The sequence below is a fragment of the Gobio gobio genome (genome assembly GCF_949357685.1).
Source record: "Gobio gobio genome assembly, chromosome: 4".
NCBI lineage: Eukaryota > Metazoa > Chordata > Actinopteri > Cypriniformes > Gobionidae > Gobio > Gobio gobio.
Genome location: NC_137100.1, coordinates 16,629,962 through 16,657,412, shown reverse-complemented (window position 1 = coordinate 16,657,412; position 27,451 = coordinate 16,629,962). Strand labels below are relative to the sequence as shown.

Sequence of the window (27,451 nt, the reverse complement as noted above, 5' to 3'; positions counted from 1 at the left end):
CCGATGAATTGGGATATCGCATGAGAGCCCAATTCGTCGGTTCATATTCTGACGTATGTCGAATGTGACCGACTTAAAGAAAACTAAAATTTGCTTCATTAAGAATAATCAAGTCAGAATTCAAGTCATTTTTTCATTCAGATTTCAACAGATAAATCATGTGTCAATGTGGGTAAGAATGGTTGAATTAAAATTTTAATTAAATTAGGGTTAGGTTAACTGTGAGCATCAAATGTTCCAAGACAAATGTTAAATATAAACTAAAGAAATAGTCCATGACTCTATGACTCCAGGTCTTCTGAAGTCATTTGATATATTTGTGAGAGAAACAGATCAGATTTTATTTATTGAACATGTTGATGCTAGAATTTTCATTTGTGTGTGTGTGTGTGTGTGTGTGTGTGTGTGTGTGTGTGTGTGTGTGTGTGTGTGTGTGTGTGTGTGTGTGTGTGTGTGTGTGTGTGTGTGTGTGTGTGTGTGTGTGTGTGTGGTGTGTGGTGTGTGTGTGTGTGTGTGTGTGGTGTGTGTGTGTGTGTGTGTGTGTGTGTGTGTGTGTGTGTGTGTGTGTGTGTGTGTGTGTGTGTGTGTGTGTGTGTGTGTGTGTGTGTGTGTGTGTGTGTGTGTGTGTGTGTGTGTGTGTGTGTGTGTGTGTGTGTGTGTGTGTGTGTGTGTGTGTGTGTTTAATATCCCTTGAACATAAAACTTTAACAAATGTGCTTTTCAGAGAACTGGCCAGTGTTGTAACATACAGAGTTTTGTCATTCCAAATTTCGGAAAGAAACGTCATGTCATGAGTATCAAAATATTACATTAAAAGCACCACACAACTGTTTCGATATTAATTACATTTATTGATATTACTCTGCAATATGACATACATCTCAATCTCAATATGCTCTGCTGGAGAAGGCCTCTGGATCAAAGTTCATCTATTAATATTCTTCGATAGATTTTTAGTCTAAAAGGAACAAATATCAACAACTAGGGACACATGCAGTGATACAATCACACACATAATGTCTCTCAAATATTCACACGCACACTTGCACACTTCATTTGAATATTGTGCTTTACAGCAATCTTTTTAAGTCCCTTTATTTTAGTTCCCAAACCTGTTAGCAGGAAGTACTTGGTACCTAACAGCGTATAAACACATTTACAGACAATCACACACCCAAATACAAACCTATACACATACACACTCTCACACACTGACACAAGAGGTGTTCGACAGTATACAGAGCAGTCACAATCAACGTGAAAACCTCTGAAACAACATGCTCTTAGGATTTGACAGACCTTTGATTGTAGCAACTATTTTTACCTTTATACATGGTAAACACTCAATAAGACATCAAAGTTCTGAAACATCTAGAACTGATTTTAGTGCTTCGAGCACAAGAACAACTAATTCATTACTACATGGCTTATGATTCTTAAAGGTGAAGTGTGTCATGTCCCTAGTGGCATCAAACAGAATAGCAAGTAACTTGATTCAAACAGACCGACCTACTGTGTGTTTCTCCATTTTTTTTTTTTTTCATTCACAATGCTTTGTGGGAATGTAGTTCTTAAAAGATAGTTTTTTATATTTTTCTTTTTGTAAAATTTTCAAATACTTTTTTGCTGCTTCAGATCAAAGTTAGTACTTTGGGAATGTAATTCTTTCTCATTAAAGTCATAAAAGACACTGTATTTTATCTTTGCCTTTTTGTAAAATGTTCAAATACTTTTTTTTTTTTTTTGCTTCAAAACAAAGTTAGTAATGTTATGATTCCCCCTGGGTTGAGTTGGTTCATGGCTTTATGACTCTTTAACAAAGACTCAAAAATCTCTATAGGAAAAATGGTTGGCGAAAAATAATTCCAGAACCAAGGCCACTGAAAAGTGAGCACTGTTGCACTCTATCATGTTTATATTAGCAAACACCAAGTTTCACAAACGTTCTGAGGCCACCTCTTGTAGCAATATCCACTACTGTCCAAAGAAATTAATGTGATTGGTTGAGCCAGACGTATTATGAAACAATGTTTTGAAAGAGCCGCAAATCTCTTCATGCTACATTTTTCAAAGAGTCAACCTATGAAGGGCATAAAGAAAATATTAATCCAAATATTAATCAATTACTCACCCTCATGTCATTCCAGATTTGTTAGACTTGCGTTCATCTTCGAAACACAAATGAAGATTTTATGAATTCAATCTGAGAGATTTCTGTCCTTCCATTGACAGTCCACACAACTACCACTTTGATGCTTCAAAAAGTTTATGAAGATATTGTAAAACTAATCAATATAAATTGAGGGATTTCATCCAAATTTTCTCAAGAGACATGATCGCTTTATGATTAACAGTTTTAATTCAAGCTTTTATTCACATATAAGCATTCACTATATAATTGATCTGAGCTGGATGACATCACCGTTTTCCCCAGAGTGGCTGTACTGTACAGCCAATGAATCTAATTCTGTTGCATTATTTTCCTGTTTAACACTGAGAAGCTGCTTTGAAACAATCTGCATTTTAAAAAGCGCTAAATAAAGTTGACTTGACTTGACATCGTTGAAGAAATCAACTAGCTAGTCAGGACTGTTTCCCGATACTGTATTGTCGCAAATCTGTCGCTCAACTACGTTGGTCAAAGATGTCACGCAGGTGGTGGAGTTATAACTGCTTTTAATGAATTAGTTTGAGATCGAATTCATGCTAGATTTTTTTGCAATAAATTATGGACATGTCATCTGAGGACTAATTCCTTTTTTTTCTCAGTTATTTAGCTTTATTTCCAGATTCAATCATAGGCTCGTTCTTACTAGAGCACGTATAGGCACATGCGCACTCTTCAAAAAAGTTGCTTTAAATCTCTTGACAAACTAGAAGACATAAATGAAATTTGTATGTATTCGAAATAAAATAGATATAATATAATAGATAGATTGTACTAAATGTCAGCTTGCTTATTTTGCTCAAGATACGAATTTATTACAGTTTTTTCTGAATGCTTAAGCGCTAATCGTGATTCTTGTAGCACAATTTCTAAAACTATTAATACGTATAGCAAAACCACTCACTGAGTTTGCAAAACTAAAAGCACAAACACTGCTTTGCACTCAGTTTGCAATTTTGTAACACACACTTTGCAAAACTGTAGGCACAATTCACTGCACAACACTCTTTTTGCAGAACTTTAAACACAACTCACTGCTTACACTCAATTACCAAATTTCCAACACACTCCTAGCAAAATTATACACATGTATGGCTATCATTAACACTATTTTGCCAACTGTCTGGCACACTTTCAGAGGTGTCAAAAGTATTCGCATTCATTACTCAGGTAGAAGTATAGATACTGGGGTTTAAAAAGACTTCTGTAGAAGTTGAAGTATCAACTCAAGCTTTTTACTCAAGTAAAAGTGTAAAAGTAACTGGTTTCAAAACTACTTAAAGTATAAAAGTAAAAGTAATGTAAGGGGAAAAAATGCCATTAAAGGGGTAGTTCACCCAAAAATGAAAATTCTGTCATAATTTACTCAAATTGTTCCAAACCTGTATGAGTTTCTTTGTTCTGAAGATTGAAGAATTTTTGTAACTAGCAGATTATATGCAACCATTGACTGCCATAGCATTTTGCCCCTACTATGGCAGTCAATGGTTGCTCTATCTGCTTGGTTACAAACATTCTTCAAAATATCTTCAGAACAAAAACTCATACAGGTTTGGAACAACTTGAGGGTGAGTAAATGATGACAGAATTTTCATTTTTGGGTGAAGTATCCCTTTAAGGACAAAAGATTAGGCCGCGCCACAGTGCATACCCCACTTCCTCAAAAAAACATTTTTCTGAAGAACATAATGACTATAATGTTATATTAAAAAGTTAATTTTGAACATTTTTAGATGCACTTGGCTACGCGTTTCAGCCGCATATATTCCCATTGAAAATGAACGCATTTTAGGACAATGCAAATACATTAAAGAACCATATTGTGTACTACTGAGCATTAACGTGTTTCATGGAGTGGAAGATTTGATGACTAGTTGCCTATAAATATTGTAAAGGTGCAAAAAGTCAAAATTCAGAGGCATGTTATCAATAACCATTTTTTGAATGTGTGATCAGTGTGGCCAGATTGGGTCAACAATTTCCAGCCCAAAAACCTCACCAAATGTACATTTATATTTTTTTTTAAAAATGGTTATTGATAACATGCCTGGTTATTGATAACAAGTTTGCACCTCTTACAATACTTATAGGCAACTAAACTTTAACTGCCAAAATAATGTGATATTATTTTATTGCCATACCAATCAATGTTGATAAGTAAGTTACCATTTTATATCCTTAAAGCATAACATTGATGATTAAAAAAAAAAAAAATTCCCAGTAAAACGGTTCAAATACCGTATGACTATATGTCCAGGTAGAAACTGTCAAAACCGCAATAACTTAGAAAAACACAATATTTTCAATGTCAACAGTAAGAAGCCAATTTACGTGCAAAAAGTGCCCAATATAGAGATTGGAAAAAGCTATGTAATTAACAGGCATTTCATACGTTAATGCACACACCAATGTCAAAATGCGTAATTCATTTATACTGTACAATAATCCGTCAACAAATACATAACAACAATGCGCTTACCCTTGTGTTGCACTTTGCTTTGACAAAACTACAGTATGTCTTTCGTGAAGTACATGGCACATGCACTTAGCACAGTCAAAACGGATTAGTCGTTGATTTTAACATCTTTCAGCATCTGTCGGGGTTGCAAGTTGCAGATGTCCTAAGTGTGTATATGACGATGGACTGGAGTCACGGTTATATTTATAAAGAGTCTTCGAGTCACAGGTGTAATTCACGTTTGAGAGTTGAGTCACTCTCCCACTCTTTACTGTAGATACAACTTACTGTGTATTTATGCCACTGGCATAGCGATCACTGATTCACTGGAATATACAGCTACTAGTCATCGCGCTAAAAACCCGGCTAAAGTCATGAATGAGGCTGAGCACGTCTGCCTGCTGATCGCTGATTGCCTGAAAGTACGTGCTCGTCGGCGAGAACCCGCCCTATCTGGCTCATGGTGTGTGATTTGTGCAGGTGCAGGCGTGATTGATCGCCTACAACCCAATAGGGTGTCGGAATGGTTTGTGTTTATCCTTCTCATCCAACCACAATCAAATTCACTGTCCGGATGGCGCGATTTATCTGGATAGTTTATTTTATTTTATGACAAGCCGGAATGAAAACATGCCGAAATGGAATAGGAGTAACGAGGCTATTTTTAAAATGTAAGGAGTAGAAAGTACAGATAATTGCTTGAAAATGTAAGGAGTAGAAGTAAAAAGTAGGCTGAAAAATAATTACTCCAGTAAAGTATAGATACTCAAAATTTCTACTTAAGTAAGGTAACGAAGTATTTGTACTTCGTTACTTGACACCTCTGCACACTTTCACATGTGAAAACTGTTTTAGATAATTAGTTCACTTTGCAATCAGCCCATCAACAGGTAGCCCTTTTACAGGCAATGGAGGAGGCATGTGGAGATATTGACCAGGCATCATGTCAGGCCTGGATACAGCATTCAAGGAAATATTTTCCCCGGTGCCTTGGACTGGAGGATATCGCATGCGATGTGGACGAAATTTTGTGGCCGGACCCAGAAAGACGACATGATGTAGGCTGATTGTTTTTTTGTTGTTGTTTTTTTTTTGTGAAATTACTATTTTGTGTTCTGACTTTGTCTTGGTTTTGATGAGTGTGAATAAACTGCAATACTTGAAGTTTGGATCCTTGTATGTTTACATGACACTATGACAAAAGTATGTCCTCAAATTGACATCTGTACACAGAAAAAGCAAAAGCCAGATGTGTTTTGTATTCATACCATCAGTGTGTAGTTGGCACATTGTGTGCTTAGTAGATGATGGCTTGTGTTTACTGTTTGATACGAAAACACCATTTTTACGAAGGAGTTAATCTAGCTGTGTTTGCTTTTGCAAGAGAACTACAATGTTTTGATAATTGGGTGAAAGGTTTTCTTATTTGTGTGTAGAGTTTTGCAAAAATAGCCAATAGTTACAAAAAATTTGCTTAAGCATTCAGAAAAAACTGTAAGTCCACATGTCATGCAAACAAGAAACTATGCTTCTAACCACAGGTCGAGATCTGTCGTTGCAACCACACAAGTTTGCAATGCTGTTTGCGAATGTTCGTTGGAACTATGGTTTCGGGAAACACAGACTCGTTGAACTATGTTGATAACGACGGAACTTGCGACTATAGTTGGCTAATGATGCTTTTAGGAAACGCACCCCAGCTCGATTCATAGTAGTTGCGTGGACTCAATGGAGGGACAGAAATCTCTCAGATTGAATTTATAACATCTTAATTTGTATTTCAAAGATGGACGTAAGTCTTACGAGTTTGAAACTACATGAATAATTGATGACAAGTTTTAATTTTTAATTTCACGATTTAATGTTTTAACATAACACACTTCACATTTAAGAACTACAAATGATTTCTCTCTGCTGATTTTGAACTGATACATAAATATATATGATGCTTTGTTTAAATTCAAAGCTGACTCGTATTGTTTCTGAAAATGGAAATAGGTAACTCTAGAGTGCTCTATCTTCTATGTCCCCAAGTCATCAATTCAGCATGAGAGCTTAGAGTTAGCATTGGTGCTACCAGGATGCGCATTGTCTTTGTGTTTAGAATAACCTTGCATGCATTAATATTCATACAGAGCAACTGAAGTCACAGGATATTTTTTTTGCCTCTTTTGGCCTTTATACATATTCCAGTTAGAAAAATACCTGACTGTGAAAATTATAAGCCTAAAGGGGAAAAGTACATGATATTATTGCTAAAATGCCTCTCATGCATAATTCAAGTAACAAGAGAAACTTTCGATAAGAGATGAAGAATGTTTCAAGCATTGAGTTGGTTTAAGCTACTGTTATGTGGTGCAAATTCAAATGTGAGAAGAATTATTATATTTGACATGATTTGTTTAAAAGAATATGCGGTGCTGCTTCAATCATCCCAGCACTGTGAGATAACAAAAATACCCTTTCTCTTATTATAAGTGATTATTGCATCCACATCAGGGTGCAATCATTACAATTTGAAATACTCAAAACCTTTACAGACATATTGTTCTTGCACCCACAGCCAATGGCTCTTATGAACTGCTCACATTGGGTTGAGCTCTGCAACAAATATAAAAAAGTTATATCATTATTATTAATTATATCATTATTTAGTATTTAAAAATGTCCAGAAAAGCTATTTAATATACTTTAAATTATACATGAAACAGCATGCACAGCACATTTTACTTCTGTAATATGCACTTCCAAGTAACAAAAATGTAGGGATAAATGTGGTTATTTTTTACCCAAAAAGTAATTATATACGTACCCTTCATGTTGGTCCAAACCCGTAAGACTTTTGTTCATCTTCAGAACACAAATTAAGAAATTTTTTATTAAATCTCTCAGATTTTATTAAAAATATCTTAATCTGACTTCAGATGAACAGAAGTTTTACAGGTTTGATATGAGGGTGAGTAAATAATGACAATTAAAAAATTTTGGGTGAACTACCCCTTTAAAGGCACAATATGTAAGATTTTTGGATTAAAATGTCCAAAAACCACTAAAACAATGTTATATATTTTGCTGGCTTGTGTAATTACATTATCCCAAATGAAATCCAGGGAAATCAGCAAATTTAAACGGCCCGTGTCACTGCGTTGCTTGTCAATGCTTCATATCCGTGCTATTATTATTCTGGTTTTACTTCCGTTGAAATAATGGAAACACGAATGATGCTTTTTATATATTATGTGTTTCATAAGATGTCTGAACACTTTTATTGACAAAAAATTCATCATTGTTATATTGCTCAACACGGTTAGTCTTATCGTTTGAATATCTTGTGAATATGAATTCAATTTGATGGGGAACATGAATTCCCCATCAAATTGAAGACGACACCATGATTCCACGCTCATTCACAGTGTCATCAAGCTAGTCATTATATTGAATTTGTGACCTCTACTAGCGAAACTTACATACTGTGCCTTTAAGAAATTATTGTATTGGGAAACATTTTCAAGAATAGAATGGGAATTTGCCCTGCATTATAAAGGCTCTCAAATTACACATTACAACCACATATATACATATATATATACTGTATGTATGTATGTATATATATATATATATATATATATATATATATATATATATATATATATATATATATATATATATATATATATATATATATATATATATATATATATATATATATATATATATATATATATATTGCCATAATCTTCATTGAATTAATGTTAAACTTGATTGAATTTTTGAGTTAACTATTGGCAAGGTTTAAAAAAAATGCCTACATAGCAATTTGGCTATTAATGTGAACAAATAGCCTTTATGATGTTGGTAATGTTGAAAATGAGAGTTCTCTTACAAAGTGGAACTCAACACTCCGTCTGGATCGGCACTATGGGGATATGCTATCAGTGTGACCGGTACGTTTGCACATTAGCATGTTTGCCAACACAAAAATGTAATTGGCCAACGACAGTCATTGACTACATGAGTGCACGTGAGTATAAGAGGGTCCCTGCAATGTACCTCATCAGCTTTTTTGTCTTCAGGAGCCGTTTGTTTGTATTAGCCTGTGTAAAGAGAAGTTTGAGGGAGCTGAATGTGTCCATTGAGAAGTTGTGGAAGAAGCCATATTCAGCTTACATCTAACCCTTTCAGCATTTAAATGTGGAAGGATTGTGTTAATGGGGATACTGTATGTGAGGATGCCTCAGGGAAATGTATCCTCTTTTTGAAGGCTTCAACCCTGCCATCTAACCCGTTATGGACTACATTGCACGATGGGTGTGCTGCAGGCATACCAGATAGATCTGATTAAACATTTGGATGAGGGGCAGGGGCTACCTCATGAAGTGGTTGCTGAACTGTGCCGCACCACAGCGCACCTTGATGCGCTGGTCTCGCCCTCTGAGCTTTTTGCATGTCTGTAGAGATGGTAGTTGGAAAATCTAGAAAGGCGAGGGAGTGGTCGGCACCTTTCAGGAAGTACATCGCGCCCCAATTTAATTATTCGCCTAGGACCTCTGGGGGTCCTGTTCCGTCAGAGTCTGAGGACTGGAGGCAGGGCCAGAGGGAGAGTGGCCACTCATGCTCCTCCTACTTTAAGGAGTAGAGCACAGAGGAGGCGGGATGCTAGGAGGTAGAGACAAGATCTCAGGGAAGTGATTGAAAGAAAGTGAGTTGGTAAACAGGACGAATTGCTGAGGAAAAGTAACATCCCTCCTCCTTCCCTTCCTTCCTCCATTGACACCCTCCACAAGGGCGTGTGGAGCACAAGAAGTTATAACAAGCACTTACATTAGGCTCTGAGGCTGGACTGATGATCTAAATGCCGTGCTTTGATTATTTTACGATGTGCCTTTTGATAGGCCTGGCACAGGGCTTGAAAGTAGAGCGGTTGATTCCTTTAACATAAAAATTGGTAAGGGAATACCTGGGGTATTTTACCAGGTAAATTGTTTTTGGAAATTGACTGCTAATCTTTTAGCTCTAATTACTATCTTTAACAGCAATCATGACACTGGTAGCTTAAGTAGCCTTGCCCCGCTTCACATTGGAGCCTTAACCAATCTCTTAGAACCTAACAAGGAGAGGTAATTTGCCTTACAGCATCCCTGCTTGTTATCGGGCAACTTTGCATGTGCCAGGAGTCTTGGGATCCTGGATGAGACCAGGCAGGGTATGCATACTTTCCCCCAATTGTGTGGTTGTGGTAGAGCTGAAGCTCCCCTGTGGCTCCCTATGAGTTGGAGTGTTATTTATTATAGATGTGACCCCCACAAATGCTCCCCCTAGAGGTAGTGGTATGCCAAGGTCGCAGTTTGAATTATTCTCTCTGGGTCAGTATTCCCTAGAAGCTATGTCATGAAAGAGAAGTTGACTTAGATAAACCTACATGTGGCTATGCCTGGCCCACAAGGAAGGGAAGAAGGTTGTAGAGGTCGGGACTTTCCTTATCAGAGCATAAGAGCTTGAGTATAGGCAGAGGGAATATTACAACTTGATAGTTATGAGTCTTCAGACGCATCTGACTCCAGCTAAGTAAGTCCTTAGAGTCAATTTATGCTATGCCCATTATGGTTGTGCATAGGCACAGCTTTTGAGGCAGGCCCTCCTAAGCATGGTGGAGTGGGTATTTGTTCCCCATAGTGTTGATCCAGACATCCACTTGGAAATGAAACGTCTCAGGTTACGACTGTAACAGTGGTTTCCTGAGAAGGGGAATGAGAAACTGAGTTGCCATGTCTCGGGCTCTTCTCCTTCTGACAAAGAAGTGTGTGGCATACATTGTAGTTGCTCTCTTATTCTCACGGGCGCTCCTTTATTGATGCCATTGTCGTCTGCCAATTAAATTGTTGTGTTCGCCCACATGTTTCAAACACCGGTCACGCTATAGTGTTCCCCAGAGCATCAATCCAGATGTTGAGTCTCGTTCCTCTTTTGACAAAAACATGGTTACAGTCGCAACCTAAGATGTTTTTTTTATTATTTGCACAGTAGGACCAAGAACTTGTAAGATGGGTTTGTTGCTATTTCATGTTGACTTTTTAAAAAAATGCTAATATGACATTAATAAAATGATTTAGAAATCTTACATAGATTCTTGTGGAATCTCACTTCCTTGGAGAAAGCTGTTGATTCTTCATAAAGTAATAAAAGAGATATGTTTGTTTATGTAGCTAGAGCACTGTATGGCATTCTGACAAAAATACAGTGTCAAAGGTCGAAAAAAAATCCTCTAATACTCACTTAGAGCTCTCTGCTGCTTCCCGTAACTCCTCGTCCAGTCTAGAGAGGCAGAGATGAATTAATTTACACTTTAGCTCAGATATATTTTTAACTTTCTTTAAAATTAGACAATCATTTCAAACAGTATGTATTACTTTATTAGATTGTTAGATTAAAGGGCTTTGGCAGAAAAAAATGTTTGGTAACTCCTAGTAAAACATATAAACCATATAATGTTCCTCTTCACCCCAGCGTTTGAAATGTCTGTTCCCATAGAGACGTGTCTTCACAGGTTTTAAATTATAGTCACAACTCCTGTGCAGACTCTCATAAACACACTCAACACCTCTTCAGCAGCTACAGTACATCTGTCAGCGATCGTCTCGCTCTCACAATCTATGTGCGCTACTGATCAGTGCCATGATGTTTATTTTCTCCCATGATATAGTTCAGTGGCAAAAATAGATTGGCATACATTTAAATGTAGGACAATTAAACATGTTGCTCATTGATATTTGCTCACCTGATGATGCACTCGGGTATGTGGACATACTCCATTGGGATAAGCTCCTCCAGTTCAGCTAAGCTGTTCACATACTTTATCTTACTGCTGAACTTTGAGCTGGAAAACATTTATGAATCAATTTTATTTTGTTTGTCTTTGTTTCCAAAGCAAATATTTTGTACACTGCGGCTGTGTTTAGACTGCAGTCAAATCAGATATTTTCTCAAATCAAATCTCAGGCACTATTAATTGCACTATTAATTAACACTTAATTGCAAGTTATCAAATACAATATCTGCATAGGTTGCTTTGGTAACAACATAGGCAAACCAACCTATATGACAAGGCCTTTGAAACGGATGCAGAAAAATTACAAAAAATGGAGACAACATCTGACAACACCTCTGTTCAGCATTAGTTAATCTTTGTTAACGTTAACTCACACATATATTAATGCATCTATCCACGTTAACAGCGCAATTAGTTAATGCATTAGTTAACATAAACTAACAATGAACAACACCTCTGTTCAGCATTAATCTTAACTCTTAACATTAACAGTGCAATTAGTTGCAACAGCATTTTTACCTTTAGAGTGCGATGTTGAGTTAGAAATGTTCATCCTTAGTGTGTGCCAACTGCTAAGTAAACTAATGTAGTTTAAATATGTATAGTAAGATAACCTTACAAAAACAGTAAAGCTACAGGCATGGGCGCTGTATAGGGGGAAAAGTTAGGACAATTCCAAGGGCCTCTGACTGACAGGGGCCCCAACAAATAGGTAAAAACTCATTTAAAAATGTTATTATAATATACACTATATAAACCATCATCATTTAGTATATTTAAAATAATAATAAAATGAATGATGTCTTAGATTTTACTTGGCAATAAAAGTTAAATATCCCCATTGACCAAAAAGTAAACATCCATATGGACCGACCACCCTCCTGTATATGCATGAAATGGTTTGGTCCTGCCTTAGCGCACTCATCAGTAGCTGCGTTTCCATTACAGATTTGCGCAACACTTTTGCGATATTTTCTAAAAGTCGATAAAAAAAATATTGAGAAATGACGGCGTTCCCATTAACTGATGTTATGCGACTAAATCTATTTTTTTCCTCTCGTGATAAGTCATTCCAAAAATTATGCCATGTAGGTTGTTAGGTTTATGTAGGCCTATATCCCAGCCACTGCACGCCATTATTTTTAATGGAAGGAGATGTGTGTGTTATTCAAGCACTGATGGCAAGGAAAGCACCGTATACTTGAGCGGCACATATGAGGTGTTTCTGGGTGTTTCTCCCTCTTATCTGCTTCAAGGTCTTGGTAAATTGTGGCATTTTCTATTCTATTGTCTTAATGAGTTTAATAACGTTTAATAAAGAACTCTGTCTCGAAAAAACTCTTTTTTTACCACTTCGTTATTTTGGCTTGGAATTTCGTTTGTTGGAAATATAAACTGAATTTAGAAATGCTTTTGAAATGAAAAACTTCGCGTTTAATAAACAAAAAGTAGCCTATTTTTGAAATGAAGACAGCGTTTGGAGTGGAGTGCATAATTATAGCGCCATTATAGCATTGCATGTGAACTGGAGCGTGTCTCACAGACATGAGAAATATGTTGCTTGAAATGTCTACTTTTAAATGAAACCATTCATAACGAAAAGAAATAGGCTACTCTCTGATTATGTAATAAAATGTGCATTTCTATCTTGGCGCTTCCACTACTGCGGAGATGGCGAGTCAGCACCGTCAACCGACATTGACGACATAGGTAGCCTACTCATTACGGTAATATATTAATATATAGCTAAGCCTACGTAAACGCTCGGGTTTAGAATTCTCTCATATTTATGTAATTAAATTAATAAAAGTGCTTAGTCAACGAATGGCTTAAATGGACCACTACTATTATATAAAAAACTTTAGTCAGGGACAGCCCTACTTATTTCACATATTTTTGAACCAACATGTCACAATGTGCATTCTGGGATGAGCGAGCAGCGCTGAGCGGAATGAGCAAGCTCGAGTAATAGGTCAGTATAAGATTTTGGATAGCTATAGCTTGGCTTGTATGTTTGGTGCAGAGCAGTTAGGGGGGGCCAAACCTCATATTCTTTCATAGGGCCCAAAATTGCTAGTGGCGCCCCTGGCTACAGGCACTGTTCATGGTTAGTTCATGTTAACTAATGCATTAACTAATGTTAACTAATTGCACTGTTAACGTGAATAGATGCATTAATATATGTGTGAGTTAAGATTAACTAATGCTGAACAGAGGTGATGTTCATGGTTAGTTCATGTTAACTAATGCATTAGATAATATTAAATTGTATTACCTTATTGTAAAGTGTTACCATTTAGGTAAATTATTTTCCAAAAATGAAGTCATCATTTACACGACCATTCAAAATCTTATGCTTTTTTTAATCTAATATAAAGTAAAAACACTAATATATTACAATAACTTTTATATTTTAATATATTTTAAAATGTCATTCATTTCTATGATGCATGAGCAAAGCTGAATTTTCATCAGTCAATTTTCATAAACAATTCTCATTATCAACAGATGTTTTGCTTAATATTTTTGAGGAAACCATGATGCATTTTTCCAGAATTATTTGATGAATAGAAAGTACAAAAGAATAGCATTCATTCGAAATAAATAATTTAACATTGCAAATGTCTTTGCTATCACATTTGATCAATTCAATGCTTTCATGCCATTAATCTGCTTTTTTTTGTCTACAAAACTACTTAAGATCATGAGAAACATATTCCATCAGATGTATCTAAACTATTGACTGATACTAAGAAACTAAAACAAAACAAAAATTACCAGTCGCCATACCTGATAAAGGGTTTTGTGATGGCTAGAAATGTCCTAATGAACCATGATGGGTGAACAATAATGAAAGATTTTAAATTCTTTCTAAGCCTGAAAAAGTGTAAACACAACAAAATTAGTCATCATTTTTACTGTAGCTGTATATTGTTTATTGCAAATTTTAATATATTTAACAGTGTAAATAGGCAGAATATTGATAAGTAAGGTATATTATATATACCTCCTGTCAATCATCTGGTAGCATCTCTTGAGCCAGTTGAGGCCAGGCATCCTCCGGTGTGGAGTGGCTCCATTCAGATAGATGATCATGTAGTCCTCTGCTACCATGAGTTCTAGTGTACTGATAACATACCTGAAGCGTAATTCACATTCATTTAGTGATTTATTCTCAATACATTTAATATTATTCTATTTCAGGACTATTCTATTGAGGGTATGCACATGACGTCACAGCAGGTAGGTGTCACTGCGGTTATAAAGTGGCAGCGATGGTGTTCAGCTTGAATGCCGCATAAAACACAAAAAAAAAATGGGAAACAGATTTGCGGTTGACTGTACAAAAAGGTTCAACAAGAAATCTGAGCTATCTCTTTACAGACTGCCGAAAGCTACAGAGAAGAGAAGTAAGTAGTAATTTGCAGAAACAACTGGAATCCATAACTGTGGATTTGCAGTTAACATTTTGTGTCAGATATCTTGAATTATGGGGGTAAAATTATACCCTAGGTTATATATTGTATTGACAATTCATTAATTGGCCCCACTTTATATTAGGTGGCCTTAACTTCTATGTACTTACATCAAAAAATAAGTACAATGTACTTACTGTGTTCATATTGTATTGCAAAACACCTTTGCCGATATTGAGGTGGGATACAGGTAAAGTTATGGACAGGTGTGGTGGTATGGGTAAGTTTAAGGGTAGGGTTAGGTGTAAGGGAAGTGTCAACAGTGTAATTACAAATGTAATTACAGAAATTCATTTCAGATGTAATTACATGAAGGTATTTTTAAAAATGTAAGTACAATGTTAAAACATGTATGTACACAATAAGTGCAATGTATCAAATGATTAATTAAAATGTTAGTACATAGTAGTTAAGGAGTTTTTGTCAGCGTTTATTAAAAAACATCCATTATGATAAGCCTTGTGTTCTACAAAGAGGGATGTTTGGATTTTAGAGGGATGTTTGGATGTTAACATTTACTGACGTTACCTCGGTTCCCTGAAATGAGGGAATGAGACAATGCGTCATCAACGACGCTATGGGGAAACACTATTCTCCTAAAATACTGTGTTTAAGCATGCAAATAAGGGGCAGAGACGCACCATATATATTGTGGTGCTGGGCGCCATTTCCTTCGACTGAACAAGCGATAACAGGAGTCAGTAACAGGAGACTTCCCTTTCAATATCAGTCTCTCAACATTGTGTCACACATATCTTGTAACAGTGTCTCTCCAGCGCTAGCATGCAACAGGGAAGACTACCCATGTTGAACACAAGTATTTCAGGCGTATTGCGTATTTCAGTATTGTAAGCAGCGGTAGCGCCAATGCCGGCCGTAATGACGGGCGTAGTAGCGGACCTGGTTGAAACACCACGCCTGAGGAAAGGAGGCAGTGCTTACCAGCCACTGTAAGAGTACAAGTAGAACAGGAGATAGAAGTGGCGAGTCACACCACTTTAGCGCAATTCAGTTGAAAAAAATAACAATATTCAAGAGGCACATCAATCCACCTACATTGATTGAAAAAAGGAAGCGGTAAAACCTGGTTCCCTGAAACAATAGATCAGTGATGTCAACCTAGCTTAAACATGGTGAAATGTACTGTACTGCAGCATATCCAGATGTTATATTGACTGCCAAAAGAGAGCGGTGAAACCCCGTCTCTTATCACATTACAGATCATAGATCGCTGGTGTTAACTCAGTTAATGTAGCCCAATCAAAGTGGAACACACTAATCAAGTGTCGCCTCCGACTGTTACAGTGGCTGTGGAGAGCACCTTAGGAACGTAATCTTATCTTGGTCTGAGGATGACCTTACAATTGTCTGGGCCAGAATCTCCACCAGTTATTGACTGACAGAGCGTGAATTTTGCCTACTTGTTTAACTGATACGAGTGCCAATAAAAGAGGCATCTTAAAAGAGTACACTTTTAGCGAAGCCTACTTGAGCAGCTCAAAAGATGAACATGTCAATGCCTTCAATACCAAGGCTAAATCTCAAGTGGGGATAGTAGAAGGGTGAGGGGGGTTCAACCATCTCACACCACATAGATGTAGTCTCCATTCCCCTGGGACTACCCCCTGTCTATACAGCTGGGGACATATAGCTAGAATTGATGCTGCCTCTGCAATTTATGTACGCTACCACTGCCATATTGTCTGATCGAATGAGAATATGCCATTTATATGCCATGTTCTCTCTGTATCCATTCAGATGTCGGACTGCCATCACAAAGGGCTCCTCGACTCTTTTTAAGCCCCAGTGAAACTCCAAATCCAACTCCTCAACCACCTTCGACAGCATGCGTAGGAGCCCGCGAATCCAACGTCGCTGCAGTGGGTAGCGGAGTCATCGACCAAATCGAACACTGCCATGGACATGAATTCGTTTTGTAATTCACCTGGTGCTCTAAATGAAACGAGGGATGTCCTCAGTGTCTGAAGAGGGCAGGCACCCGTTTCAGCATATACCACTGGAGGTGAGGAAGGGTCAGAAAAGTGGGAGGCATGCGGGCTCTGCGCTGGCATGAGCTCACCACTAAACTCGGCGTGCTCCACATTGGGAAGCCACATTGGTTCATAGGGAGCGGCTGAGGGGGGTGCGGTGGGTTGGAGGCCAGTTGCTCATTACGTGTGAGGGTTATCCGAACCCAGAGAGTCTTGGCGCTCACAGTGAGGCCAATTGATGATGGCTTCTGTGTGGGCGTGACCCTGCAAAAGACACGCCTCCATCTGGAAGTTCAATAGGTCCTGCACAGACCCGAGCCTGGTTTCTCCCAAGGTTTATTTTTCTCCATTAGGTCACCTAATGGGGTTTTGGTTTCCTTGTTTCCACTGTTGCCTCTGGCTTGGCGTGCTCAGTTGGGTACACTAAATTTTTCAACTAAACATCGAAATAAATCTAATTAATAAACTAAATTAACCATATAAACTAAATTACTGATCTAATTATTGATCTAAAGCCCACACTGTCACTGTATGATAATTGAAATTAACTGATGACATCAGCGTTTTCTCCAGAATGGCTATACAGCTGAATAAAATTATGCTGCATTATTTTCCTGTTTAACACTGTAAAGCTGCTTCGAAACAATCTACATTGTTAAAAGCGCTATATAAATAAAGTTGACTTGACTTGACAGACGGAACAAGGCTTCAGGGACATCCTAGTTCATCGGAACGCACAAGGGGATCTCATAGACTTAAATCAACTTTTGCGGCGATGATGGCGGAGTGATGACAGATGTCACAGTCTTGTGTCACAGTCTTCAGTCGGTCACGTTCGACGTACGTCGGAACTGACCGACGAATTGGGATCCCTACCAAAACGCCAGGGCGCTGGCCCTTCCAGCGTCCTGCTTGAGCGCACTGGACCGTCTTAGATGGTACGGAAGTCAGGGCTCCAAGCAGGGAGGTCAGTCACTGCTGTTTCTGCAAGACCCACTCAGTGTGACTATTGGATAACGCTGGGAAAGCGTGCCCGTCTCGGGAGATGGTACGCTGCGGAGCCACGTCCTTCGTAGAAGGCTAGGTGGCAGAATACACATAAGGACTAACCTGGCAGGGTAGTGCAACATATGGCAGTCTCTGGGGTGGTTCCAGCCTGGTCCCAGGGGGGAAAGAACACGCCCAGAGACGACAGAGCGGGCTCTGTCAAGGGAAAGACACGGGGCTAGCCGAGTAGGGCAGCTGGTACCGTGGAAGAATACACATATGGGGTAGCCGTGAGGGGACCGCTACATATGGAACCCAGCCTACACACACGTTTCACAAGCATACGGGTGCAGGCCTGGCGTCAGACGACCGCAACGTCTGGCACCGCAGGGGTGACGGAGGAGCTCGACAGGGTTAGCCGTTTCCGGGGAACACAACTGGAGAAAATAGACGCACGTATCCGGCCCAGAGGGCGGGAGTGGCGTTGCAAGCCGACACTTAGAACGGGCACTTAGCGCTACTGGCCACTGGGGGCGATGATGCGGGAAGATACCGGCTCTACACGGAGGCTATAGAATCTAGCGAACGTGTTAGGTGTCGCCCAGCCCGCAGCTCTACATATATCTGTCAGCGAGGCGCCTTGAGCCAGCGCCCAGGAAGAAGCAACACTCCTTGTTGAGTGTGCTCGCAACCCGAACGGGCAAGGCACGTCTTGGGACTGGTAAGCCAAGACGAAGCATCCACTATCCAGTGGGCTAACCTCTGCTTGGAGACAGCCTTTCCCTTCTGCTGGCCTCCGTAACAGACAAAGAGTTGCTCTGAGGTCCGAAAGCTTTGAGTCCGGTCGTCGTAAGCGCGAAGAGCGCGGACGGGACATAACAAAGCCTGGGCTGGGTCTGCCTCCTCCGAGGGCAGCGCTTGCAGGTTCACTACCTGGTCCCGGAAGGGAGTGGTAGGAACCTTGGGCACGTATCCAGGCCGGGGTCTCAGGACAACGTGAGAGTTGGCCGGCCCGAATTCTAGGCACGATTCGTTGACCGAAAGTGCATGCAGGTCCCCTACCCTCTTGATGGAGGCCAATGCCGTCAGAAGCACTGTCTTCATTGACAGGATTTTAAGCTCCACAGACTGCAAAGGCTCAAAGGGAGGGCTCTGAAGTGCTCTGAGCACTAGAGCTAAGTCCCAAGAGGGTAACGAGTTTGGACGAGGAGGATTTAGCCTCCTCGCACCTCTGAGGAACCTGACGATTAAGTCGTGCTTTCCTATGTACTTACCTTCGACTGCATTGTGATACGCCGCTATTGCTGCGACGTACACTTTGAGGGTGGAGGGAGACAGCCTTCGCTCCAGCCCATCTTGCAGGAAAGAAAGCACGACACTAACCGAACACCTTCGGGGGTCTTCCCGGTGGGAAGAGCACCATTCAACGAACAGGTTCCACTTCAAAGCGTAGAGGCGCCTCGTAGAGGGGGCTCTAGCAGAAGAGATGGTGTCCACCACTGCCTGTGGTAGACCACCTAGAACCTCCGCGTCCCGTCCAGGGACCAGACATGGAGTTTCCAGAGGTCTGGACGCGGGTGCCATAGAGTGCCCCGTCCCTGAGAAAGAAGGTCCCTCCTCAGGGGGATCGGCCAAGGAGGGGCTGTCGCGAGGAGAGTTAGTTCTGGGAACCAGGTCCGGTTGGGCCAGTAGGGCGCAACTAACAAGACCTGCTCCTCGTCCTCCCTGACCTTGCACAGGGTCTGTGCAAGAAGGCTCACTGGGGGGGGGGAACGCATATTTGCGCAGGTCCCGGGGCCAGCTGTGCGCCAGTGCATCCGTGCCGAGGGTGCCCCCGGTCAGGGAATAGTACCACTGGCAATGGGTTGAGTCCGGAGAGGCAAACAGGTCTACCTGTGCGGCTCCGAAGAGGTCCCATATCAGCTGGACCGCCTGGGGATGGAGTCGCCACTCCCCCGGAGGTGTCGACTGGCGAGAGAGCTCGTCGGCTGTCTGGTTCAGCGCACCTGGGATGTGAATGGCACGAAGCGACCTCAGATGCTTCTGACTCCAAAGGAGGAGGTGGCGGGCGAGTTGGAACATGCAACGGGAGCGTAGACCACCCTGACGGTTGATGTACGCAACGGCCGCAGTGCTGTCCGTACGGACCAGTACATGCTTGCCACGTAGCGGCCCCTTGAGGCGGCGCAGTGCCAAGTGTACCGCTAACAACTCGAGGCAATTGATATGCCAATGCAATTGAGGTCCCGTCCACAGACCTGAAACTGCATGCCCGTTGTACGTGGCCCCCTAGCCCATGGAGGAGGCATCCGTGAAGAGCACAGCATGCCTGGACACTTGTTCTAAGGGCACCCCGGCCCGGAGAAACGAAGCGTCGGACCATGGGCTGAAAGTTTGGCGGCAGTAAGGAGTCACGGGGACCCGGTACTGGCCGCTCTGCCACGCCCACCTCGGGACTCGGCCATGGAGCCAGTGTTGAAGCGGTCTCATATGAAGCAATCCGAGCGGCGTTACCGCGGCTGCAGATGCCATATGCCCCAGGAGCCTCTGAAAAAATTTCAGTGGGACCGCTGTCCTGTTCTTGAACGAATTCAAGCAGTTCAACACCGACCGGACCCGCTCTTCCGTGAGGCGCGCAGTCTGGCTGACCGAATCCAGCTCCATACCGAGATAAGAGATCCTCTGCGTGGGACAGAGTTTGCTCTTCTCTCGGTTGACCCGAAGGCCCAACAGGCTGAGGTGACTGAGCACCATGTCCCTGTGTTCGCACAACTGCTCCCGAGACTGGGCGAGTATGAGCCAGTCGTCGAGATAGTTGAGGATACGAACGCCGCGTTCTCTGAGCGGAACAATGGCTGCCTCTGCGACTTTCGTGAAGACGCGAGGCGACAGGGACAGCCCGAAGGGCAGGACTTTGTACTGATATGCCTTCCCCTCGAACGCAAAATGTAGGAACGTCTGTGTCGAGGAAGGATAGAGACATGAAAGTACGCATCCTTCAGGTCGATCGCTGCGAACCAATCTTGGGGACGGATGCATTCGAAGATGCGTTTCTGCGTTAGCATCCGGAACGGGAACTTGTGCAGGGCCCGATTCAGGATACGCAGGTCCAAGATTGGCCGTAACCCACCCCCTTTCTTGGGTACAATGAAGTAGGGGCTGTAGAACCCCGCCTTCATATCGGCTGGAGGAACCGGCTCGACCGCGTCCTTCGCCAGTAGGACATCGATCTCTGACCGCAAGACCTGAGCATCGCTGCTTCGCACGGAGGTGAAGAGGATGCCCTTGTACTTGGGAGGCCGGTGAGCGAACTGAATCGCGTAGCCGAGTCTGTTGGTACGGATGAGCCAGCGAGACGGCCTGGGGGCCGAAGCCCAGAGACCGCACAAGCGGGACCAACGGCACCACAGACGTACCCGGGGTGGGGCAGCGAGGCGGAATAGACAGACCCGACTCGGGAGGCCCGGAGGCGGCCCGGAGTGTTGTCTGAGTATTCCAGGGTGGGGCAGAGTGTGGGTGAGAAGGCCCGGGGGCGTTCTCGGTGTCCACACTGCTGCCCCCTGGCTAAGGGAGGGGAGGAAAGAAGTGACAAGGCCCGGGGGCGTCGCACACTGCCAACCTGGCCCTCTTGGGGCCCAGGGAGAGAGGAAACTGCTCTGAAAATGTGGGTACCGCTGGACTCCGGAGAGCCAGCGGCAGAGTATTGACACCAGTCAGGGCCCCCGGTCCTCCTCCGGGGGGGTGAGGGAGGGGTGCGGACACCAACTCCCTCGGAGCAGCTCCTGTTCTCCCTGGGCTGCCCATCTCAGGGCCGCTTGCCCTTACGCTTGCTTGTAGACTAGCAAGCCCTGAGTGGGTTGGGCGCCTCCCTTACGTCCGGCACCCTGCCTCCCAGATGGAGGCTGCTGCCTGGGTTTCGCAGGGGCAGAGGCGGACGCAGGGGGGGCGCCCTCGGCGACAAGCAGGCAGAGGTGCTGCGAATTAGGATTTTTTTTTTTTTTTTTAAACCACCTCTGTCTGCTTCTAGGCCATCGAGAACTGCTGGGCAAAGTACTCGACGGCGTCGCCGAAGAGGCCAGCCTGACAGACAGGGGCGTTAAGGAACCGAACTTAGTCGGACTCACGCATATCTGCCAGGTTTAGCCCCAGGTTCCTGGACCACTAGTGTGGACATCGCCTGACCCAGGGAGCGTGCAATGACTTCCGTCGCCCAGAGAGCGAGGTCCACCACCGCACGCAGTTCCTGCATAACCCCTGGGTCGGGACTACCCTCGTACATGCAGGACAGAGGGTAGTGAGAGAGGGAAAAATTTATACAGATTTCGGCCCTTTTGGTGTTCCATATTTTGACACCAAATAGTTCCATACTGCTAATTTTTCCAATGCCCATCCGGGAAAAAAGGCACGGGGGTAGGCAAGGCGATTTAAGCGTTGCACTACGCCTCAGCCACCCGGGAAAGCATGGCTGCCAACTCTGAATCTGATTCAGCAAAAGCACACACCATTATAGTGGGAAACTCAGCCTCATCATTTCCAGTGCATAACAGCCCTCTCTCCGATGCTGCAATTGACATCTGTCCTCTGCCAGAGCCACAAATGAAACATTAGGTCTCCTTGTTTTAAAAGGACCAGCAATCCCATCTGTAAGCTACCAGCAGGCATGTGAAACAGTGAACGTGGCCGTCAAACTCGACGGCACACGGTGCGCTGAACGCTCAAGCCCTATGAAAAGGCAAGACGAACACCGCACCGACGTGGTCATGTTCTCATGAGAGAACATGAACCACCCACGAACAAAGTCTCGGCATGCTCATGATGCGATAGAGGAGTGGGGGCCCGAAGAGATGTACCCGGCGGGGATGCCCCACTGTAATCCTCAGGTCCACCAAAGCTTATTAACTAAAGTAGTCCTTTTCTGATGCACCAGAAAAGAAACTAGATCAGGGAATAAGGAAAGGGACTCAACCCCATTTGAGGTTTCATAGTCTGGACCGCGCATCTAGAGAGTGCCGAGTGACGCGCTGGGTTGCCGTGGCAACCCCCGCTGTCAACCGGCGCTCGACGGCACACGGCGCGCTGAACGCTCGAGCCCTTACGAGAAAGGTGAGACGAACAACGCGCCGACGTGACCATGCTCTCCTGAGAGAGCATGGATCACCCACGAACGCAATCACATATGTTTATATGTGAGAGAGATCGTGGCCGTCAAATGAGGACAGGAAACAACCGCATCCAGAAACACACGGTTTGAATGACATCTTGAAAAAGACGCAGGGTCAAACCGTGTTGCTCTTTTAGAAAAGGAAACCCGCTCTTTCAGTGCTGAAGCACTCAGGGAGATGACCGCGGCTCACGCAGTTCAGATAGTGCAAGCCTGCGTGAGCACTCAGAAATGGAAACGCCCAGCCAACCAACAAAACCAGCTCTTTATCTCCTCTGAAGCGGCCACCCGCTGAAAAGCGCCGTCACACCCGCACTGGAACAGCAATCCTTCTCACGAGACTCGAATAACACTCTTCGTAGACACAGCAATGACGCTGTTCGGCTCCGAAAAAAAAGGCAATGATCAAGCATTCCACTTCCTTATTTATACCCGCGCTGCGGGGCGGTGCGTGGAATGCGTGGATCGCATGCCAATCTCCATTGGCTCGTTTTTAATACACTCGAAGTAGATTGGTCTCTGAGATCAGATCCCAATTCGTCGGTCAGTTCCGACGTACGTCGAACGTGACCGACTGAAAGGGAACAGGCTTTGCTTTATGTATTTCCCCGCTGTCAAAATCAGGTACATATAAATGTCAGGAAACATGATTGATGATCAATGTCCATGGACCACTGGTTCTTTGGTAAGTTGTAAGGAACACTTTCATGTCCAACTGCCTTTAATTTAACAAGATAATCAATTGTTCTCCTCCCGTTTTCGCAGTTTCCCCTATTAAATCCAGTCATGTTGCATGATGTTTTGCCACTCAGTATGACTGAGGGAAAGTGACGTCAATGCATACCCTCTATTATATTATAGGATTAATAAGACTTATAAGATATTCAAAAACTCATATCAGACTGAACTCACAAAAAGAGGTTTTCCATGATCTCGTGATAGTCCTCTCTGTCACTGTCAGGGAGGAAGCATGCAGCAAACACAATGATGGCATTTGCCCCATTGCTATAGTAACCTGTGGGTGAAGATCCCCAGAAACAGTCACAGCAGTTTCAAGATAAATTGCTCAACACAATATAAAGCATAGTATATTATTTTAAAGTATATTGTTTGCGTATAATAATAGCTACTCTTTTTAAAAGTATGCTAACGTGTACTTCTTTTTCACAAGTGTAAATTCACCTTAAGATCTATCACCTCTCTGTCTGCTATTATAATAAGGTTGATTACAGAAACATTTCAGTCACTCTCTCTGTAAAACCACATACAATAATGCACTTATGAAACCATATCGAACAAGCAGGACCACAAAAAAATTCAAATGCTTAACCATAACCACTTAACCATAACTCTCAAACATTACACATGATTTGATAGAATCGCCTACCAATAATTTTTGTGCAAATGACATTCTTAAGTAGAAGGTTTAGCCATTACAGCTCAAATGTCAAACATTTTATTTTATAGAGTCCATGTAAGTCCTTCAACTAAAATATGAGCTTCATATCTTTTAATACTCTGTTGTAGTTGGCCCATAGACTCAGTGCCAATCACTGTCTCTTTGCTTTATATTTAACCCAAAGTATACCTTTACATTTTCCTTGAAATATTCCTTCAACATACCTCCATGGGATATGACTTTTTGGTAGGGTTCAATGCTCTTCATGTTGATGCGGTGCTCTTGTTCTCCAATGATGACAGTTCTCCATAGTTTGGAATCCTGCCGCTCTTCTTCAGCACTGTATGTGGGAATGGGCTCAACTGTTTCTTTTACTGAATCTCTCTGGGATGCTTGAGGCTCTGAAAAAAAAAGTGTATTAGTAATCATTTTTTAATAATAAACAATTTTTTACAAGTGTTTATGTCCTACCTTCCCAGTCAATTTCATGGTCAGTATAATCCGCTTCATCAGGTGTGTCCAAATCATCCACATTGATGTCGAGGTCATCTGGTGTGTCAAACAGGTCATCCTCACTTTGGTCCAATGATAGACTAATAGGAGGAGCGGAAAGCTTCTTTCTCTGAGAGGCCACACCCCCTTGGCCCTGTAGGGGCAGGGAGGTGGGTGGAGCTAGTGGAAATTAACACACAATAAATTAACATTAACAAAATTATCCAGCATTATACATGGTTCTGTATACTATTTTAGATTGGGTAATTTGAATAGTGTTCAGGGCCTACAAGGATTCAGGAACATGTTTTACTTGAGTAAATATCTAGTTTAGTCATGACACTCAAGAAGAAGCAGCCTGATGATCACATCATTACCACAAGACACAAGCTGATTGGCCTCCGATAAATCTGCAGCCAATAAGATTGCTTGCTCAACATTTAAATATTCTGGTTCATTGTTTGCTGTAAGCTAGAGTTCCTCCAAAACCCTCCACCTCCCCCAGCTCCACCTGCCTAGATCTGCTATGGGATTTATGTATGTCTATTTATGCAGCAGCAGCATATTTTACATGCTCACAGTAGCATGTCTGTATATCTATTGGCAGTAGCAAGTTCACACTTGCTCTGCAACAGCAATAATCAACAGTAAAAGCGTAGCAGATCTAGTCTGCAACGTCCAAAAAAATTTACATTGCCAAATTCAATAACATGCTAAAACTATTCAGAGAGTTGTCGTGGTTGAAATTATGTTAAGCATAACAAGACGAACAGAAGAAGAGAATGTTAATTTACACCTCTGATTTATAACAGATCCACTGTTCTGCGAATCTGAAGCAATCGTTGTAAATGTATTATTCAGTCTTCTTATGATATCTTCAGGCAGATTCTATAAGTGTCAATATTTAGCAGTCTCACCTGGTCTACTCTCTGCACCTTCAAAGCTCATCTTTCGTTCATGAGTCTGGTCCATCCCCACATCGCCAGAAGGGGAACTATGAGAAACACATAACAACCAGATATCATTATCATTTATCAGTGCAGGCTTTAAGTCAAAGCTGCTTTACAAACATAAAAACATAAATGTTAAACATTAACAACAATAATTAATAAAATTGAAGCTCCAAAACTCAAAATGGACTCACAGACACAAAAGCTGTTTTAAAAGGGTCTCCACCAAAGTAGATTACTTAATACTGTGAATCCGGAAATGTTGTTGCTCTTCAATGTTGTAATAGCAGTCTTGCATTTGCTGCAGCTGCAATGCACAACAAACGGACTGACTCAACAGAACTACTCTCTATAAATGTGTCTGCTCTAAATATCTATCCATACCATTCTTTCACCATCCCCATTTGGAATTTAGAAGCAGTGTGAATTCATGTGTAAATGTATGCATGGACACACACAGCCACGTGAAAAGGGAAGCCTATCTCGCAGGAGTGTCTACAATAAGCTGCCAGATGGTTGCCAGTTCTCAGACAGAGAATGTGTGTTGAGAGAGAAAGAGAGTGGGTGAGGGTGAAAGTGGAAAAGTCTGTTGCGCCGTCCCTCCTTCAAGAAGCTGGCTTAATCCATCTATCCATCCATCCTCCACAGCAGGAAACAGGAAATGTAGGCAGGCGTTATGTCATCATCATCATCATCATCATCATCATCATCATCATCATCATCATCATCGTCATCATCATCAACAACAACCCTTTCTACCCTGCTCTCTCTCTCCTCTCTTCTTTGTGAATCACTCTTCCGCTTCAGTGTCCACACACATTTACATTTACAAACACACAATCACACACACATAGGCAAATAAATGAGCCGTACACGCAGAGCCATGAATTTGAATGATGGCAAAAGCAGGTCAGCTGTGCTTATAAGCTGAAACCTCATTAGGATAAAAAGTGTTTGTATTGAACATGACAAACATTCATTTATGATCCATGCACAAACAAAAGCAGCTGCTCATGTATTGCATCAGAAAGGATGCTGATGCTAAGCCTCTCCCATTACCAAACACAGATGCATCACAAACAAATGCCAATCCCTCCCTCTTTCCCTCCCATCCCAATGCTCAAGGTTTCAAATAACAACATGCCTGATATAATCACCCACAATGCACTCACCACAGTTTTATCTCCTGCCCTGCGTTTCAGATCATGGATGTGCGCCTGTATCTCTCAGCGTCATGGATGCTCAGCTCACCCACTGCCGAGAGTCTCCACCATTTTGTGGTCATGTGACCCTCTCAAGCACCAAATAAGGGCGTGAGGCTGTTCTCTTCACCCTGAGCTTGAGATACAAATGAGTGAGACTCAGCAGCACACACTGCTTTGAGGTGAAATGAAGCTGATGGAGTCTGGCTGCACAAGTGAATTGTGAGTGAGACTGTGCAGATGAGTAAAGAGAGGTGTGTCTGAGGATGAATATGGAGCTGAATGGACATTAATGAGTCTGTCTGTGAGAGCCAGAGATTTTCCCAGAACCCTAGAGCAGCT

General features: G+C 42.0%; 1 protein-coding gene across 4 annotated transcripts; it reads right to left on the bottom strand.

Moving 5' to 3' along the window:
- Window positions 1-2,843: 2,843 nt before the first annotated feature.
- On the bottom strand, window positions 2,844-27,203 carry prune2 (prune homolog 2 with BCH domain). 4 transcript variants are annotated; one of them, XR_013816319.1, is made up of 12 exons: window positions 27,080-27,190; window positions 25,875-25,951; window positions 24,937-25,137; window positions 24,690-24,866; window positions 23,979-24,081; window positions 14,459-14,590; window positions 14,242-14,328; window positions 11,401-11,499; window positions 10,899-10,937; window positions 10,745-10,789; window positions 6,364-7,226; window positions 2,844-2,873 (listed from the first exon to the last, which is right to left on the bottom strand). XR_013816319.1 is itself a non-coding variant. In XM_079814554.1 (12 exons), the coding sequence occupies exons 2-11, from the start codon at window positions 25,927-25,929 to the stop codon at window positions 7,472-7,474; spliced, it is 942 nt and encodes a 313-aa protein (XP_079670680.1). In that variant the 5' UTR covers window positions 25,930-25,951; window positions 27,080-27,190; the 3' UTR covers window positions 6,473-7,226; window positions 7,438-7,471. The 4 variants fall into 4 exon arrangements, 3 of the variants coding, with proteins under 3 accessions (XP_079670679.1, XP_079670681.1, XP_079670680.1); XM_079814554.1 differs by lacking the exon at window positions 2,844-2,873 and adding an exon at window positions 7,438-7,475 and having other exon boundaries at window positions 6,473-7,226; XM_079814553.1 differs by lacking the exon at window positions 2,844-2,873 and having other exon boundaries at window positions 5,720-7,226; window positions 27,080-27,203.
- Window positions 27,204-27,451: the final 248 nt, after the last annotated feature.